Source organism: Podarcis gaigeae (genome assembly GCF_964106915.1).
Source record: "Podarcis gaigeae genome assembly, chromosome: 6".
In the NCBI taxonomy this organism is placed as follows: Eukaryota; Metazoa; Chordata; class Lepidosauria; order Squamata; family Lacertidae; genus Podarcis; species Podarcis gaigeae.
This window is the reverse complement of record NC_139682.1, coordinates 1,158,411-1,173,156: the sequence shown is the minus strand read 5'-3', so window position 1 is coordinate 1,173,156 and position 14,746 is coordinate 1,158,411. Positions and strand designations below refer to the sequence as shown.

Here is a 14,746-nt window from a genome sequence, read left to right as displayed (position 1 = left end):
CCAACCTAGCAGTTCAAAAGCACGTCAAAGTGCAAGTAGATAAATAGGTACCACTCCGGCGGGAAGGTAAACAGCGTTTCCGTGCGCTGCTCTGGTTCGCCAGAAGCGGCTCAGTCATGTCGGCCACATGACCCGGAAGCTGTACGCCAGCTCCCTTGGCCAGTAAAGAGAGATGAGCGCCGCAACCCCAGAGACATCCGTGACTGGACCTAATGGTCAGGGGTCCCTTTACCTTTAAGGAGTACCTGAGAAGGGCTGGAATCACAAACAAGACTGGTTCCCTGCCCCCCCCCTTGTCCAGCCCCCTCCCTCTCTGCCTACGCATCTGTGCCTTTGGCAAGTGCTGCCTGGAACATAGACCCACCAACAGGTGACAGTCGGTACCCATTCATTCATTCATTCATTCATTCATTCATTCATGAGCACCAGCCAAAATCTGTTTATTTATTTCTTTATTTGAGTATTTAGAAAGCACCAACACATCAACAGAGAGACTAGATGACCCTTGGCATGGGCATAGCCGGGGGGCAGGGAGGGGCAGCTGCCCCCCTAAATCAATAAAAAAATTAAAAAATACATAGCTAACTGAGGTTCTTCCCCGCCAGCAAAGATCCTGGCTATGCCCATGACTCTTGGGGTCCAACTCTACTGTTCTAGGATTCTAGGAACTTAACACTCAGGAGGCGGCCAATATCTGCCTTTTTCTGTATCTTGGACATAAGGTGACATCTTTTTCTCAGCAGGCACCTGCCTTGCATGGCTCAGTTTCCAAATGGGGAGAGGATCTGCTATGAGCTTTGCTTGGGCAAATGCAGTTTTTGCTTCTCATTTCCTTGGGTGGGGTGGGGAGTGCAGCCGTATATCCTAGCAAAGCCCTTCTCCCTTTCCAAAGCTTAAACAAGTGCATCTCACGCCCCTCAGGTCGTCACAGAGGTCAGAGACAGCTGCAGGGGAGCAGGCAGTGGGGGCTGCAAGCAACAATCGGGGAGCAACGGAAACCACGAGAGGGGCCAGCCACACCAGCGGGTCATCCAGCAGCGCTCCTTGGGTAAAATGATCTCCTTCCTTGGAGGTTTATCAGCAGAGGTTTGATGGCCACGTGTCAGGGATTCTGCATTGCAGCAGGTTGGACTAGAACTCTACAATTCTATGATTTTGGAGGTCCCTAAACTTCTCCACAGGATCAAGGATCTACGAAGATGTGGACCAAGAGGCCTGAAGCACAAATTCTTGGTCTCCCCTGCCAGGACTATCACTCTGGAAACAGGAAACAGCAGAGAAGTGTCGAAGGGGGGTTAAGTATCGATTGTGACACGGGCTTTCGACACAGTATTGCTTTCATGCAGAAACATGTTGGATGCATTGCAGAGGGTAAGGTGTTCCCAGGAACCCACGATCAAGGAGCTGGCAGGCTGGAGAGCAGGCAGAGCGCCCACCCAGGATCCCTTGCTCCTCTCATCCCATTTTCCAAAACAGAGTCAAAGATGTCAGGGGTCTCTGAGCCCCTTCTCCACCAGGCCAGGAAAGAAGGTGCAGCTGCTGAGAGGAGGACGGAGTCAGGTCTCGCAGCGAGGGGACAGGTCTGCCCCGATGGCTTTCTCAGTCTAGGCCATCCCTGGAAAAGAAAGGAGGACAATTTAGAGAAAGGGCAAGTCATGTCCTCCTCTGGAGCTCCGTGGGTCCAAATATCGATCCCCTGCACAGCTGGATAGCTGCACCAAGAAGCTCCGAAGAAACACTCCAGCTGCTCCATCCTCCATATCACACCCCTTCAGAGATGATGGCGACCATATAGGAATCCAGGAAACTGCCCTATACTGAATCAAAACCATTGTTCCATGTTGCTCAGTATTGTCTACACCAAGCTTCCTCAACCTCGGCCCTCCAGATGTTTTGAGACTACAATCCCCATCATCCCTGACCACTGGTCCTGCTAGCTAGGGATCATGGGAGTAGTAGGCCAAAAACATCTGGAGGGACGAGGTTGAGGAAGCCTAGTCTATGCCGACTGGCAGCAACGGCTCTGCAGGATTTCAGGCAGGAGTCTCTCTCAACTCCACCTGGAGATGCCATTGAATCTGAGACCTTCTGCTTCCAAGATAAATGCTGTTACCACTGAGCTATATTGCCCTTCCTCATATCACCTCTCAGTCTTCTCTTCTCCAGGCTAAACACACCCAGCTCCCTCAATGGTTCCTCATAAGGCTTGGTTCCCAGGCCCTTGATCATCTCTTCTGCACACCTTCCAACTTGTCCATATCCTCCTTAAGTTGTGGTGCCCAAAAGAGGACTCTGGGTGGGATCTGACCAAGGCAGAGTAGAGTGCTCCTATGGCTCCCCTTGATCTGGGCACTAGACCTCTGCTGATGCACCCTGGAATAGCCTTTGCCTTTTTTGCTGCTGCATCACACTGTCGGCTCATGCTACGCTTAAAAGTGCGTACTCACGGGACTTCCCGCAGGTTCGGATGCAGTCGTCTACCGTGTCAAAATTGTTCTTGTTCCCACCGCAGCCGCCATAGACGAACTGCTCGCATTTCTGGGTGGAGGCGTTGTAGAAGTAGCGAGCAAACATCGCCTTGCAGTTTCCGCAGACCGAGGGCAGGCGGCAGAAGTCTGTGGGGTCCAGAGAGAGGGAGAGAAGGGAGGGTGCAAAGCAATGTGAGGCAGGCCTTAGGAGGACGGAAACGTCAGAAGGCCCCCACCTTCGCTGGCAGTGCTCAGTTTCTACCCTATTGATCGATCTTCTTGGCACGCAGGGGAGAAAGAAGGATGGAGGAGAATACTTTACATAACCGGACAAACCGGATCTGGAAATGCGCAGGCAAACTCAGGGAGGCTTCAGGTGTTTATGCTCAGGCATGTGCTGGCTGGTGACAAATGTCACCCTCGGGTGGAAAAACCATGGCTGAGCTCATGCCCCAAAAATGCCACCTGTCCTCGCCTTCCTTTTCAATTCTCCTGCTCCAAATTGTGCCTCAAGGTTTTAGAAAGAGCAAACTTCCAGAGAATTGTCGAAGGAGACAAGGTGATACTTAAACATATGGGTCATATGTCTCACATAAACCAATTTTAAAAGTGGGAAAGGCCAGGAGTCAACGCCAGATTTACGTATCAGCTAAACAAGCTCTAGCTTAGGGCCCCACTCGCTTGGGGGCCCCAAAACAATTTAAAGAATTAAAAAACTGGATGTACATTTCCAAAATATAGATAAAAAACAAATGTAATAAAACCTACATACAGCAACAGTGTTTTGTGTTGTGTAGGCTCCTGTTTGTTATGTGCAAATGGCTTGAGATACCTATGAGGTCCATAAATTACCATAAAGCAACACAAAAAACAGCGACAATTTGTTCTTGGCAAAGGACAGCTGGACATAGAAAGGGCCCCATTACCTTCAGGAGCTGAGGGCCTCATCAAACCTAAATCTGGCCCTGAAAAGAGTACAAACAAAGGGATGGAAACTACGGAACTCACTTCTGCAGGAAACGGTGGCAGCCACCAACTGATAGCTCAGTCAGCAGAGAGCATGAGACTCTGAATCTCAGGGTTGGGGTTCAAGCCCCATTTTGGGCAAAAGATTCCTGCACTGCAGGGGGCTGGACTAGACCAGGGGTAGTCAATCTTTTTATACCTACCGCCCACTAATGCATCTTTCTTGATGGTAAAATTTTCTTACCGCCCACCAGCGCTCAATGGAAGGAGGATTCAGCTTGTGCCTTAGAACCCCCTACTGCCCACCTAGAATCCTGAAATGCCCACTACTGGGCGGCAGGGACCAGGTAGACAACCCCTGGTCTAGATGATCCCTTGTTGTCCCTTCCAACTCTACAATTCTGCGATTCTATGAAAAAGGATTAGCCAATTTCATGGAGGATAAGTCTGTCTGCTAGCCATGATAATAATAATAATAATTTATTATTTATACCCCACCCATCTGGCTGGGTTTCCCCAGCCGCTCTGGACAGCTTCCAACAGAACACTAAAATACCGTATTTTTCGCTCTATAAGACGCACCAGACCACAAGACGCACCTTGTTTTTGGAGGAGGAAAACAAGGAAAAAAATATTCTGAATCTCAGAAGCCAGAACAGCAAGAGAGATCACTGCACAGTGAAAGCAGCAATCCCTCTTGCTGTTCTGGCTTCTGTGATAGCTGCGCAGCCTGCATCCGTTCCATAAGACACACAGACATTTCCCGTTACTTTTTAGGAGAGAAAAAGTGAGTCTTATAGAGCAAAAAATACGGTACCTATTAAACCTATTAAACATTAAAAGCTTCCCTAAAGAGGGCTGCCTTTGGATGCCTTCTAAAAGTCAGGCAGTTGTTTATTTCCTTCACATCTGGTGGGAGGGCATTCCACAGGGCGGGTGCCACCACCGAGAAGGCCCTCTGCCTGGTTCCCTGTAACTTGGCTTCTCACAGCGAGGGAACCGCCAAAAGGCCCTCGGAGCTGGACCTCAGTGTCTGGGCAGAACGATGGGGGTGGAGATGCTCCTTCAGGTCTACTGGACCGAGGCCTCCACAGCTGGAAGCAATAACACTTCAGAATATGAGTTGCTGGAAAAGGCAGAAGGGGAGATCGACACTCCTTATGTTCTTACTTGCTTTGTTGTTGTTGTTTTTTAAAAAAAACACCATAATTTTGCTCCAAATTTGCTTTTGAATATGTGCAGAAGTTTCTTTCACTTTGTACCTTTGGGGACACAAGCAAAGGCTCAAGCCAAGCTTGCTCTCTCTCACACACAAAGTTGGAAGGGCTTCAAGTCACACCTGCACAGGTGGGTTTCCCTGCCTATGAACAGCCACAGGTGCATTGGCAACAGCTGGCAAGAGGCAGCTAGTGATGTGCAGCTCTGTGTGGCACTGAAGAGGGCGAGGACGATGGAGAAACTCACGACATTTGCATCATCCTGGTTCTGAGATGTTGTTTTGGTGTAATGTTGCCAGCCTGGCCCAGCCCTCCTCGTGAGGCAGTCAGAGGTGGTTCCCACCCAGCGCAAGACACAGAACCACAAAGAAACATGAGGCGAGCCACACTGAAGGGTGTGGGGACACAGGTCGGCCTCTTCCTCCCTCCCTCCCTTCCTGAGACACAGGTGCTCACACCTTCAAGCTGAACGTCTCAGGTGTGAGGAGGGATTTGGCACAGGAAGCTACTGGCTGGTTTCCAGATTCCATTGCAGGCACTGCTGTGCAGAGTGGAGAATTTCTGCAGGCACGGCTCCCTTCACCGACACAGCGCCAGGCTTGGAGAAACTGTACCTTTTGGAATTCTCCCCGTTTTGGACTGTTAAGAGCAAGGCAAGTCTGCCCTGTAGGGGAACACAGCAAGGAAGATGGGCGAAGAACCCCTCAAGCGTCAAGCAGTTTACACTTGCCACACGTCTGTGTCCTGTAGCAGGAGAAAGCCACTCCCGAATTTAGGAGGGGGGTGTTGCGGGCTCACGACCCCGCCCACACTTTCGCGGGGCTGGCGCCAGCCCCGCGGAGCCAGGGGATCCTCATTATTATTCATCACCTGCAGCGTCAGCCAATCGGCTGATGGCAGGGGCGGGCTGAACCAGGGGCACTTAAGGTCGGGGCAGCCCCTGGCTCGCCCCTTTTCCTCCTCACAGCAGCTGCGGTTTCCCACCCACCCGCCCTTAGGTTCGCATTCAGTCCTTGCTATGGGCTTTGGCTGGTCGCCGCAAGGGGCCTGGTAGGAGTTTTTCCATTTGGCTAATTGGCTGAATTTTGAAGCCACTTGGTTTTTTCAAAACAAAAAAATTCCTTCCAGTAGCACCTTAAAGACCAACTAAGTGCATGCACACTTCTTCAGATATTCTTCAGTATTCTTCAGTATCTGAAGAAGTGTGCATGCACACGAAAGCTCATACCAAGAACTGACTTAGTTGGTCTTTAAGGTGCTACTGGAAGGATTTTTTTTTTGTTTTGACTATGGCAGACCAACACGGCTACCTATCTGTAATTGGTTTTTTCGCCTACCTTGTAGCAACGTCACAACTCCTTGGTCTTGGCGGTTAGGCATTGGCCGGGGTATTGTCATGCAAATGAGATCGGGGGGGAGGAACGCCATCACCTCCCCCAATTCCTGAAGGGTAGTTCGTTAAAGGACTCTGGGGGGCGTCGCCTTGTCCGAAACCTATGGAGGCTAGGGCCTAAAGCGCGCTCCCGAGCGGTAACCCCTTGGGGAGTGTCCAGGGATGTGCATCTCGGGGGCTCCCCCGGTTGGTGCTTAACCCTTCCTGGTTAGACCGGATAGTCTGGTAGGGCCAATGCCTAAGCCAATACCGCTCTTACCTGTAATCAATAAAGTTGTGGCCATTTTTCGCCCATTAACCTAAATTCTGGTGCCCGGTGTCTTTATTTACTCCATCTGTGGGAGGGGGCGGGAATAGCCACGCAACTACAATTCCCATTTCCCATCCGTGGGGTCTCCCAACACCTCAATCTCTCCGTTCCCTGAAAGTCAGAATCTCCAGTATCACCAAGGAATGAGTGATGTTCTGAAGGCTGATTTTTCCAAATTGCACTTTGAAGGTCCCTTTTAAAATACACGCACACCTTGTGATGACTTGAGCTCTTGGGAATCTTCAACTGTGATTCCCTCATTGCAGGATGACGCCTGTCAATCCCTGAACTTTACAATTCTATAACTTTTTAAAGGCAGCAATTATCCAGTTGTTGCTTGAGAATCCCACACCCAATATTATTTTTCGCACTTTGAACATGACCGGATGCAGCCTTCAGGAGCTGAACAAGGCCCCTAAGAAACCCACGGCTCGCTCCAACCAGCCAAGGCTCCTGGCCCCCCTCCTTCTACTCCTCACCTGCCCCCATCCATCGCTTTTGTCCCACGTGGAAGATGCTGCCTGGGCACTTTGTGGGACCCTGCAACCTCCCTCTGGTCAGCCTTGGGCTCCCCAGACAAAGACAAGCCAGAACACGCAGCTGGTCTGGAAGCCCCAACTTGCCAAGCCCTCGCTGAGCTGGGGTGTTTGGACAGCTGAAAGCAGGTCCCCAGGCTGACTAGATCAGTGGGTCCCCCTGAGAGGTGCCCCCTGAGAGGTATGGGGCTACCTAGGGCTGTTAGCCACAGTGGCTATGCTTTGCAGTTTAGAAATCTCATGAAATAAATAAACATATGGGTGGGGGAACAGCACTCAGTGGCAGGGATGCTTCTTGCAATTCCCAAATAATAACTGACTTGCACCTGCACCTTTTGCATGGACTGGAAGTTAATAATAATAATATTGTAATTTATTATTTATACCCCACCCATCTGGCTGGGCTTACCCAGCAACTCTGGGTGCCTCCCAACAAAATATTAAAATACAGTAATGCATCAAACATTAAAAGCTTCCCTAAACAGGGCTGCATTCAGATGTCTTCTAAATGTCTGGTAGTTGTTTATCTCTGACATCTGGTGGGAGGGAATTCCACAGGGCGGGTGCCACCACCAAGAAGGCCCTCTGCCTGGTTCCCTGTAACTTGGCTTCTCGCAGCGAGGGAACTGCCAGAAGGCCGTTGGCACTGGACCCGAGTGTTAGTGACCCTTGGAATTTAGTATTCTAACAGTTTTCAGCAGTTTCCTAAAAGAAAATTTTAAAAAACTAAGCATTTTAAGGGCCGTGTAAGATATGATGTCTTAGTGTTCCAATCCAAAGCATTTTCACGTATGGCTCGGAATAAGGGTTGAATATCATGTTTAAATTACATATGTCTATATGATTGCAGCCATATGGGGGGAGGGACCCAATAACATGATTCAGTATAGCAAAAAAGGGGGGGATCTGCGCCAATCATGTACAATATCCTTTAGGAGTCCAGTGGTGGGTTGCAGAAATTTATCGAATGTGAAAGAAAGCGAGAATTGAGGAATAGGGTCTCCCATTTTTGCCACAATAACTTTGGAGAGCTTTGGTGGGGTGAACTTTTTAGATTGCCCGCTTCCCATGGACATCCCCTAAGACACAGAAAGGAAGCCGTGGGGAGAGGCAAGGGGCAGGCAGGTAGGGGCCCCACCCAGCACCCCACTCACCAATGACAGCTTCCTGGCAGACGTAACCACAGTCCCCTGGGCAGCACTTCTGGGTGCCTGGGCACTGGGAGTCATTGTCACAGGTGGAGCAGGACTTGTTTTGGAGGCAGGCGCTACAGTTCCTCTCTTCGAAGATGTTCGCCACGGGGGGCACGTTGTAGCAGTAGCCGTCCTTGCCGTCCTTGCCTGCAAGAGCCACAGGTGAAGCTCACCAAAGGGACGGGGAAGGGCAGCCAAAACTATCAAGGGGGTGGAGCAAAGGTTGCAGCGTTTGGGACTTTGGGGTTTCGATTAAAGGTGCCCAAGTGATTGTCTACACTTCTGCTTGTCCTGTGTCTACAAAGCACGGGTCCAAACAGTTTTGCTTTTGTCTCACCGCTTTCCCCTGGAAAACCTGCTCTTTAGGGATCAATCAGAACAAATGGCAGTTCGTGGAAAACCCGACTGCTGTTTGTTCCAATTCAGCGCTAAAGATTGGGTTTTCCCAGGGGAAAGCAGTGGGGCAAACCAGAGGTGTGCATAAGCCCTGGGAGGCAACATGTCAAAGTTTATAAAACCATGCCTGGCATGGAGAAAGGGAGAAGAGAAAAGTCTCTCTCCCTCTCCCTCCCTCCCTCCCTCCCTCCCTCCCTCCCTCCCTCCCTCCCTCCCTCCCTCCCTCCCTCTCTCTCTCCTAACATGAGAACTCATAGGTATCCAGTGAAGATGAATGTTGAAAGACTCAGGACAACTAAAAGAAAATCCCTTTTCACAAATTGTGGAGTTAAACTGTGGAACTCCCTGCCACAGGAGGCAATGAGGGCCACCAAGCTGGACAGCTTATAAAGCAGATTAGAGACATTCACAGAGAGGGCTCTCGCAGGCTACTAGCCAGGATGTCTCTTCTCAATGCTCTAATCCTGCTTATGGGTTTTCCCATAATGAACATCTGGTTGGCCACTGTAAGAACAGAATGCTGGACTAGGTGAGTCACTGGCATCATCCAACAGGATTTCCTTAAGGGACCCACAAAGGTTCACTTACATAAGCCACTTTCCACAGCACCTCCCACAAAGAAGTGCAAGAGATAGCAACGTAAGCTGGACCACGTAATACCTCTTCCGTATTTGTAAGAACGTGGTTGTTTCGTATGGCAGCAGTTTCACTTTGGAACTCCCTGCCCATTGATGTCAAGCAGGCCCCTTACCTCTATTCTCGTTGGCACTTAAAGACAGCAGCTGGTGCAGAACGGGCCCTGCCCAGGCTGTGCCCCTATGCGCACGCAGTCCCCCACCCCCTAAAGCACCATCAGTTCCAAGGGAAGATATCTTGCGGAGCAATGCTCAGATCGCCTGCTGCTTGGTGCACACCCCTAAAAAACAAACAGCCCCAGCCCAGCCTGGACAGCCCACCTTGAGGGGCATCTATATAAAGACTGTGCCAGAGGGTCCCATCTTTTCCTGGCCTGGACCCACAGACCACTGGTGGAGAGAGAAGGAACGTCATGCAACAAAAGACTCAGGTGTGCGTCTTGGGGTTGGGGCGGGGCGGAAAAGGAGCTGCAGAGCCAGGAGAAGAGAAGGCTGAGAGGTGACATGAGAGCCACTGGAGGGCTGTCACCTGGAAGATGGAGCAAGCTGGATTTCTGCTGATCCAGAAGGGAGGACTTGAACCCATGGCTTCAAGTTACAAGAAAGGAGATTCCGACCAAACCTTGGGAAGAACTTTCTTGGGCAGTGGAATGGTCTCCCTTGGAAGGTGGTGGACTCTGCTTCACTGAAGGTTGGGTGGCCATATGTCAGGGATTCTAGAGCTGTGGTTCCTGCATTCCAGGGGTTTGGACTAGAGGACCTTTGGGTCCCTTCCATCTCTACAATTCCAGTGACCACCCAAGGTGCCCCCAGCCCAGCCTCAGAGGCCCCAAGCTCCCTCTGACCAGCTGTACTCACCTTCTGCTTCCTTGGCGTCCAAAGAGGGCATGCAATGGGCCCCCAGGGCCAGCAGGGCCACAGGGAAGAGGAGGAGGAGGAGACCACCTGCCTTCATGGTGCTGCCAGAGCCGTGTCTGAGCCCTGCCAGCCGAGCCCAGTGGCTTTTAAAGGGCCATGCAGGCGGGGCCGGCTCACGGGGGACGCGCTAAGGCTTGTCACAAGCCGGCTCACTGGATTCCCTTCTAATCCGGCCCCAGAGCAACAGCCCTACCCAGGTCGGCGTATTCCCAAACACGGGGGAGGCGTCACAGGGCGACACCCGGCCGCAGGGAGACCAGTCAGACTGGAGCCTGGCAGGGGGAGGGAGCTGTCAATCTCCACTCTCCAGGTTTCCAATTTTTCCCAATCCTAATTTCAGTTGTCCACATTCATGCAGCAATTTGCAATATATATATGTATTTAGTCCTCCTAAAAGTTCACTGGTGTTTTAGGATGAGTTTCACCTGACAAAGGGATTTTTGGATGTGGTTTTCACTCCTTTCATATTTTGAAATAGATGATAGATATAGATGATAGATTAGATAGAGATAGATAGATAGATAGATAGATAGATAGATAGATAGATAGATGATAGATGATAGATAGATAGATAGATAGATAGATAGATAGATAGATAGATATAGATAGATGATAGATATAGATGATAGATAGATAGATAGATAGATGATAGATAGATAGAGATAGATAGATAGATAGATAGATAGATAGATAGATAGATAGATGATAGATAGATAGATAGATAGATAGATAGATAGATAGATAGATGATAGATAGTTAGATGATAGATAGATAGATGATAGATAGATGATAGATGATAGATGATAGATAGATAGATAGATAGATAGATAGATAGATAGATAGATAGATATAGATGATAGATAGAGATAGAGATAGATAGATTGATAGAGAGAGAGAGATAGATAGATATAGATAGATAGATAGATAGATAGATGATAGATAGATAGATAGATAGATAGATAGATAGATAGATAGATAGATATGATAGATAGATAGATGATAGATAGATAGATAGATAGATAGATAGATAGATAGATAGATAGATGATAGATTGATAGATAGATATAGAGATAGATGATAGATAGATGATAGATAGATAGATAGATAGATAGATAGATAGATAGATAGATAGATAGAGATAGATAGATAGATAGATAGATAGATAGATAGATAGATGATAGATGATAGATAGAGAGATAGATAGATAGATAGATAGATAGATAGAGATAGATAGATAGATAGATAGATAGATAGATAGATAGATGATAGATAGATAGATAGATAGATAGATAGATAGATAGATAGAGATAGATGATAGATATAGATAGATAGATAGATAGATAGATAGATAGATAGATAGATAGATGATAGATAGATAGATGATAGATAGATAGATAGATAGATAGATAGATAGATAGATAGATAGATAGATATAGATAGATTGATAGAGAGAGATAGATAGATATAGATAGATAGATGATAGATAGATAGATAGATAGATAGATAGATAGATAGATGATAGATAGATAGATGATAGATTAGATAGATAGATAGATAAATAGATGATAGATAGAGGATAGATAGATATAGACAGATAGACATATGGCAATGTAATTATCATTGTTTTAAAATTGTGTTTTGGTGCTGTGACTCATCTTGGGACCTTTGTGTGGAGGGCAGGAAATTCTTAATAATAATATTTCTAATACTAATGATAGCATTTCATTATACTAATATAATGGATTTTGTGTGCAGTTTTTACAGAGACATGCACCTCTGTGCACAATTCCCCCCAATCTATGCAATTATGTACCTATTGGGGTGTGTGGAGAATTGCATTGCAAAATTCAGAGAAATGCGAATTTCAACAGCGAGCTGTGTTTCGGTCGGGCTGGGCTGGCGACTCGAGAGGCAGCACCCGTGTGACCTTCCTCCCAGTCCTCTTGGCCCCCTCGGCCTCCCACACTGTGCAGAGTTCGCCAGAAGGACAGGGCGGCTTTTGGTGGCCACCGAAAGTGCACCTCACCCCACCCTCCCTCTCCCATTGTTCAGCTATGGCTTATCATTAGCCAGGCTAAGCACTCTGGCACCTGACTGGCAGCACTGAGCACACCTGGATTGCTGCACTAAGCAGGGCAATCGAAGCTGCAGAGACCGGGAGCCAGGGCTGGATGGGAAGGAAAACGCAGGCGCTGCAACTGGGACAAAGAACAACAACCCTCAAAGCCGTTTACAAAAACGATACGAGAAAAATCAACAATCATTTAAGACTTTGGCAAATTTAAAATAGCAATAACATCTGGGTAGACTTGCCTAAACTGAAATGTTTTTAGCAGGCACTGAAAAGAAGCACCAATGATCATAGAATCATAGAATCCTAGAGTTGGAAGAGACAACAAGGACCATCGAGTCCAACCCCCTGCCAAGCAGGAAACACCATCAGAGCACTCCTGACATATGGTTGTCAAGCCTCTGCTTAAAGACCTCCAAAGAAGGAGACTCCACCACACTCCTTGGCAGCAAATTCCACTGTCGAACAGCTCTTACTGTCAGGAAGTTCTTCCTCATGTTTAGGTGGAATCTTCTTTCTTGTAGTTTGGATCCATTGCTCCTTGTCCGCTTCTCTGGAGCAGCAGAAAACAACCTTTCTCCCTCCTCTATGTGACATCCTTTTATATATTTGAACATGGCTATCATATCACCCCTTCACCTCCTCTTCTCCAGGCTAAACATGCCCAGCTCCCTTAGCCGTTCCTCATAAGGCGTCGTTGATGGCTCTTGCCTGATGCCGAAAGGCAGAGGACTCAAAAGTGCAGGTGCTGCCATGCTAAATAATAATAATAATAATAATAATAATAATAATAATAATAATAATAATAATAATTTATTTATACCTCAACCATCTGGCTGGGTTTTCCTAGCCACTCTGGGCAGCTTCCAACAGAAAGATTGAGCTCTTGCAACTGCAGAACAGGCATTGTGTGGCACCTGTAACAGGGCCAGTTCTGGGGTGAGGTGATCTTGCAGGTAAACTGAGCCCAAGTTGTTAAAGGTTTGTATACTAATAGTTAGGGACGCAGGTGGCGCTGTGAGTTAAACCACAGAGCCTAGGACTTGCCGATTAGAAGGTCAGCGGTTCGAATCCCTGTGACGGGATGAGCTCCCGTTGCTCGGTCCCTGCTCCTGCCAACCTCGCAGTTTGAAAGCACATCAAAGTGCAAGTAGATAAATAGGTACTGCTCTGGCGGGAAGGTAAACGGCATTTCCGTGCGCTGCTCTGGTTCTCCAGAAGCAGCTTAGTCATGCTGGCCACATGACCCGGAAGCTGTACACTGGCTCCCTCGGCCAGTAAAGTGAGATGAGCGCCGCAACCCCAGAGTCGGCCACGATTGGACCTAATGGTCAGGGGTCCCTTTACCTTTATACTAATAGTTGAACTTGGCCCAGCAACCAGTGCAGATCTCTGGGCATGGGAGTTATGTGCCGACAAGGCCTTGTTCCTCTTAGCAATCATGCTGCACCTTCCTCCTCCTCCTCCAACCTGCACTGCCTGTTTACTTCTCCCACCATCATGCCAGCCTCCTGCCCCAAATGCACCTGGCCTGGGCTCCCCCCACCACCTGCGCATGACCTTGCCTTGGCCCCAGACATCCTCCTGGCTCCTGACCCAATGGTGCAAGGCATCTCGGGGTTCAAGGCCTCCTCCCATGCCCTGAGCTAGACCTATAGCCCCAGGCACAGTGACTGGGCATCTCAGACTCCCTCTTATGCCTCTTGCCACCAGTGCTCTGCCAGAGGAGGAGGGTGAACTGTGGAACTCCCTCCCACAAGAGGCAGCCAGGGCCACCAAGCTGGATGGCTTGAAAGGAGGACTGGACAAATTCATGGAAGAGGAGAGGGCTTTTGATGGATGCTAGTCACAGTCGCTTTGCTCTGTCTGCACAGTTGGAAGCAGCAATGCTTATAAATGCCAGTTGCTAGAAACCACAGGAGGGCAGAGGGCTTCTGTCCTCGGATCCTGCATCCTGGTTTCCCACAGGCACCTGCTTGGCCACTGTGAGAACAGGATGCTGGGCCAGATGGTCCATTGTTCCTGATGCAGGAGGTTCTGATGTTCTTAAGGATCCCTTCCAGTCGGGATTCAGGCCTCATCATGGGACTGAAACTGCCTTGGTCGCACTGGTTGATGATCTCCGGCGGGCTAGGGACAAAGGTGAGAGCTGTTTCCTAGTTCTGCTGGATCTCTCAGCAGCGTTTGATACCATCGACCAGAACATCCTTCTGGACCGTCTTGAGGGGCTGGGAGATGGGGGCACTGTTATACAGTGGTTCCGCTCCTTCCTCCTGGGCCGTGTTTAGAAAGTGGTGGTGGGGGATGAGTGTTCAGACCCCTGGGCTCTCACTTGTGGGGTGCCTCAGGGTTCTGTCCTCTCTCCCATGCTTTTCAACATTTACATGCAGCCGCTGGGAGAGATCATCAGGAGGTTTGGGCTGGGTGTTCATCAGTATGCAGATGATACCCAGCTCTACCTCTCTTTCAAATCAGAACCAGTGAAGGCTGTGAAGGTCCTGTGCGAGTGCCTGGAGGCGGTTGGAGGATGGATGGAGGCTAACAGATTGAGGTTGAATCCTGACAAGACAGAAGTACTGTTTTGGGGGGATAGGAGGCGGGCAGGTGTGGTCCTGAATGGGGTAACTGTGCCCCTGAAGGACC

General features: G+C 49.0%; 1 protein-coding gene across 1 annotated transcript; it reads right to left on the bottom strand.

The window, feature by feature from the left end:
• Positions 1 to 435: 435 nt before the first annotated feature.
• On the bottom strand, positions 436 to 10,214 carry LOC310847194 (eppin-like). The gene is made up of 4 exons (XM_083744800.1): positions 9,973 to 10,214; positions 8,045 to 8,230; positions 2,448 to 2,615; positions 436 to 1,615 (listed from the first exon to the last, which is right to left on the bottom strand). Exons 1-4 carry the CDS (start codon positions 10,067 to 10,069, stop codon positions 1,605 to 1,607), a joined length of 462 nt encoding a protein of 153 aa, XP_083600926.1. The 5' UTR covers positions 10,070 to 10,214; the 3' UTR covers positions 436 to 1,604.
• Between the last annotated feature and the right edge of the window lie 4,532 nt (positions 10,215 to 14,746).